A 2,874-nucleotide genomic window follows, 5' to 3' on the forward strand; every position below is an offset into this window, starting at 1 on the left:
ATCTTTCAATCAATCTTTTAATCATGTTTTGATGATTGAACCCTCTTTGGGAGGCTGGCCATTCGGCCATGCTTAGACTATTTTCACTTATGTATTTTCAATGGTGGAGTTTCTACACACCATAGATTAAGGTGTGGAACTCTGCTGTTCCTCATGAATTAATGCAAAGTACTATTATTTTTCTATTCAACTCAAGCCTATTTCTTCTCTAAGATATTCATTCGCATACAAGAACATGATGAATGTGATGATTATGTGACGCTCATCACCATTCTCACTTATGAAGGCGTGCCTGACAACCACTTCCGTTCTACATGCAAACAAGCTTGAATGTGTATCTCTTGGGTTTCTAATCTAAGATTAAAACCTTCGTGGTATAGGCTAGAATTATTGGCGGCCATTCTTGAGATCCGGAAAGTCTAAACCTTGTCTGTGGTATTCCGAGTAGGATCTGGGAAGGGATGATTGTGACAAGCTTCAAACTCGCGAGTGTTGGGCGTAGTGACAGACGCAAAAGGATCACTGGATCCTATTCCAACATGATCAAGAACCGACAGATGATTAGCCGTGCGGTGACAGCGCATTTGGACCATTTTCACTGAGAGGACGGGATGTAGCCATTGACAACGGTGATGCCCAACATACAGCTTGCCATAGAAAGGAGTATGAAGGATTGGATGAAGGCAGTAGGAAAGCAGAGATTCAGAAGTAATAACGCATCTTCATACGCTTATCTGAAATTCCCACTAATGAATTACATAAGTATCTCTATCTTTATTTTATGTTTATTTATCTTTTTAATTATCAAATCTCTATAACCATTTGAATCCGCCTGACTGAGATTTATAAGGTGACCATAGCTTGCTTCAAGCTGACAATCTCCGTGGGATCGACCCTTACTCACGTAAGGTTTATTACTTAGACGACACAGTGCATTTGTTGGTTAGTTGTATCGAAATTGTGAAAAAGAATTTAAGATTGCAAACATGTGTGCTAAGTTTTTGGCGCCGTTGATGGGGAATGAACAATCACGATTTCGTGCACCAGTATGCCACGACATTACGGTGTTGCATCAGCATGCACCCCATACCTTTCAATGATGCATCATAATATATCTCAGAAGGTTCATTAGGCTCAGGTAGCACAAGCAGGCGCTGTAGTTAGTTTTTGCTTTAATGCTTAAAAGCTCTCTTTGCACTCTGAAGTCCAAATAAATGGCACATCCTTTCTAGTTAGCTTGGTCAAAGGCAACGCAATTTGAGAAAAGCCTTTGATAAACCTTCGATAATAGCCACCTAAACCTAGGAAGCTTCTGATTTCTGTCATTGAAGTTGGTTGTCCCCAATCTATTACTGCCTCAACCTTAGAAGGATCCACAGCTATTCCCTACTAACTCATCACATGTCCCAGAAATTTTACTTCATTCTTCTAGAATTCACACTTAGAAAGTTTAGCATACAACTTCCTTTCTTTCAGAATCTGTAGCATGATCTGCAAGTTTTCTGCGTGTTCTTCAGTCTTAGAGTAGATTAAGATGTCATCAATGAAGACAATGACGAATTTATCCAAGAAATGACGGAATATCCGGTTCATGTAATCCATAAACACCGCCAGAGAATTAGTTAACCAAAATGATATTACCGTGTATTCATAGTGTCCGTAGCGGGTTTTGAAAGCAGTCTTTGGAATATCTTCGTCTCTTACCCTTATCTAGTGGTATCCAAACCTCAAGTCAATCTTAGAAAAGACTCTAGCTCCCTGCAATTGGTCCATCAGATCATCAATTCTTGGCATCGGGTATTTGTTCTTCCCTGTGACTTTGTTTAATTGCCAGTAGTCTATGAATAGACGCATACTTCCATCCTTTTTCTTCACTAGTAATATCGACGCTCCCCGCGGAAAAATTCTTGGTCGGATAAAGTTTTTGCTCATCAATTCCTCTAGCTAAGCCTTAATTTTAGCCAGCTCTAATGGTGACATTCGATAGGGCACAATCGGGATTGGTCCTACCCCAGGCACTAAGGCACAATCGAGATTGGTCCTACCCCAGGCACTAACTCAATCGCAAACTTGATTTCTCGCAAAGGAAAAACTTTAGGAATGTCTTCAGGAAACACTTCTGGAAATTCATTTACAACCAAAATCTGACTCAAACTCTGTTCATCGCCTAACACACTTGCAGCTAAAAGCATAAAACCATGACACTCACTTCCACTACAACTCACCACCACAGAATTTAGATAGTATCCCTTCGCCACTACTAGTCCTTCTGGCCCTTCCGACATAAATTGTAATGATCGTTCAGAACAATCGAGCAGAATATGATTCTTTGATAACCAATCTAATCCTAAAATGAGATTGAGGCCAGTCATCAGCAGACAAATCAAGTCGTGAACAAAGGTTTGATGTTTAATGCGAAATGGAACTTGTTGACAGCCTAATCTAGTCCCAACAGTTTCAGAGGCAGAAGTATGCACTTCTAAGTCATAAGCCAACATAGTTATTTTCAACCCTAACTCGCTAGCTTTCTCAAATGATATGAATGAGTGTGACGCAACAGTATCAAACAAAGTAATTAAGGTTTTACTACCAATTTCACAATTACCTCTTATCAGTGTGTTAGATCTCTCAACGCCATCAACCGACATAGTGAATGCGCGTCCTTGCTGCTAAACTCTCCCGGTATCATGCTTTTTCTTTTTCGGACAATTCCAAGACATATGCGCAGCTTCACCATATAAATAGCATAAACCTAGTCCGGCCGTACATGGAGTTCCTAGATGGTAGCTCCTGCACCTCTTGCAAGTCAACTCATTTTGAGGATGCTTCCCAAATCTTCTTCCCTGATTGTTACTGGTATTGAACCTCCGAAAG

General features: G+C 40.4%; 1 protein-coding gene across 1 annotated transcript; it reads right to left on the reverse strand.

Moving 5' to 3' along the window:
* On the reverse strand, positions 2,019 to 2,648 carry LOC107632907. Its single transcript, XM_016336544.1, has one exon. It carries the CDS (start codon positions 2,646 to 2,648, stop codon positions 2,019 to 2,021), a length of 630 nt encoding a protein of 209 aa, XP_016192030.1.

This window comes from Arachis ipaensis, chromosome B03 (genome assembly GCF_000816755.2).
Source record: "Arachis ipaensis cultivar K30076 chromosome B03, Araip1.1, whole genome shotgun sequence".
NCBI classification, from domain to species: Eukaryota; Viridiplantae; Streptophyta; class Magnoliopsida; order Fabales; family Fabaceae; genus Arachis; species Arachis ipaensis.

Bases quoted from the DNA above. Each gene is read 5' to 3' on its own strand.
- LOC107632907 (XM_016336544.1), bottom strand. From the start codon at position 2,648: ATGTCGGTTGATGGCGTTGAGAGATCTAACACACTGATAAGAGGTAAT.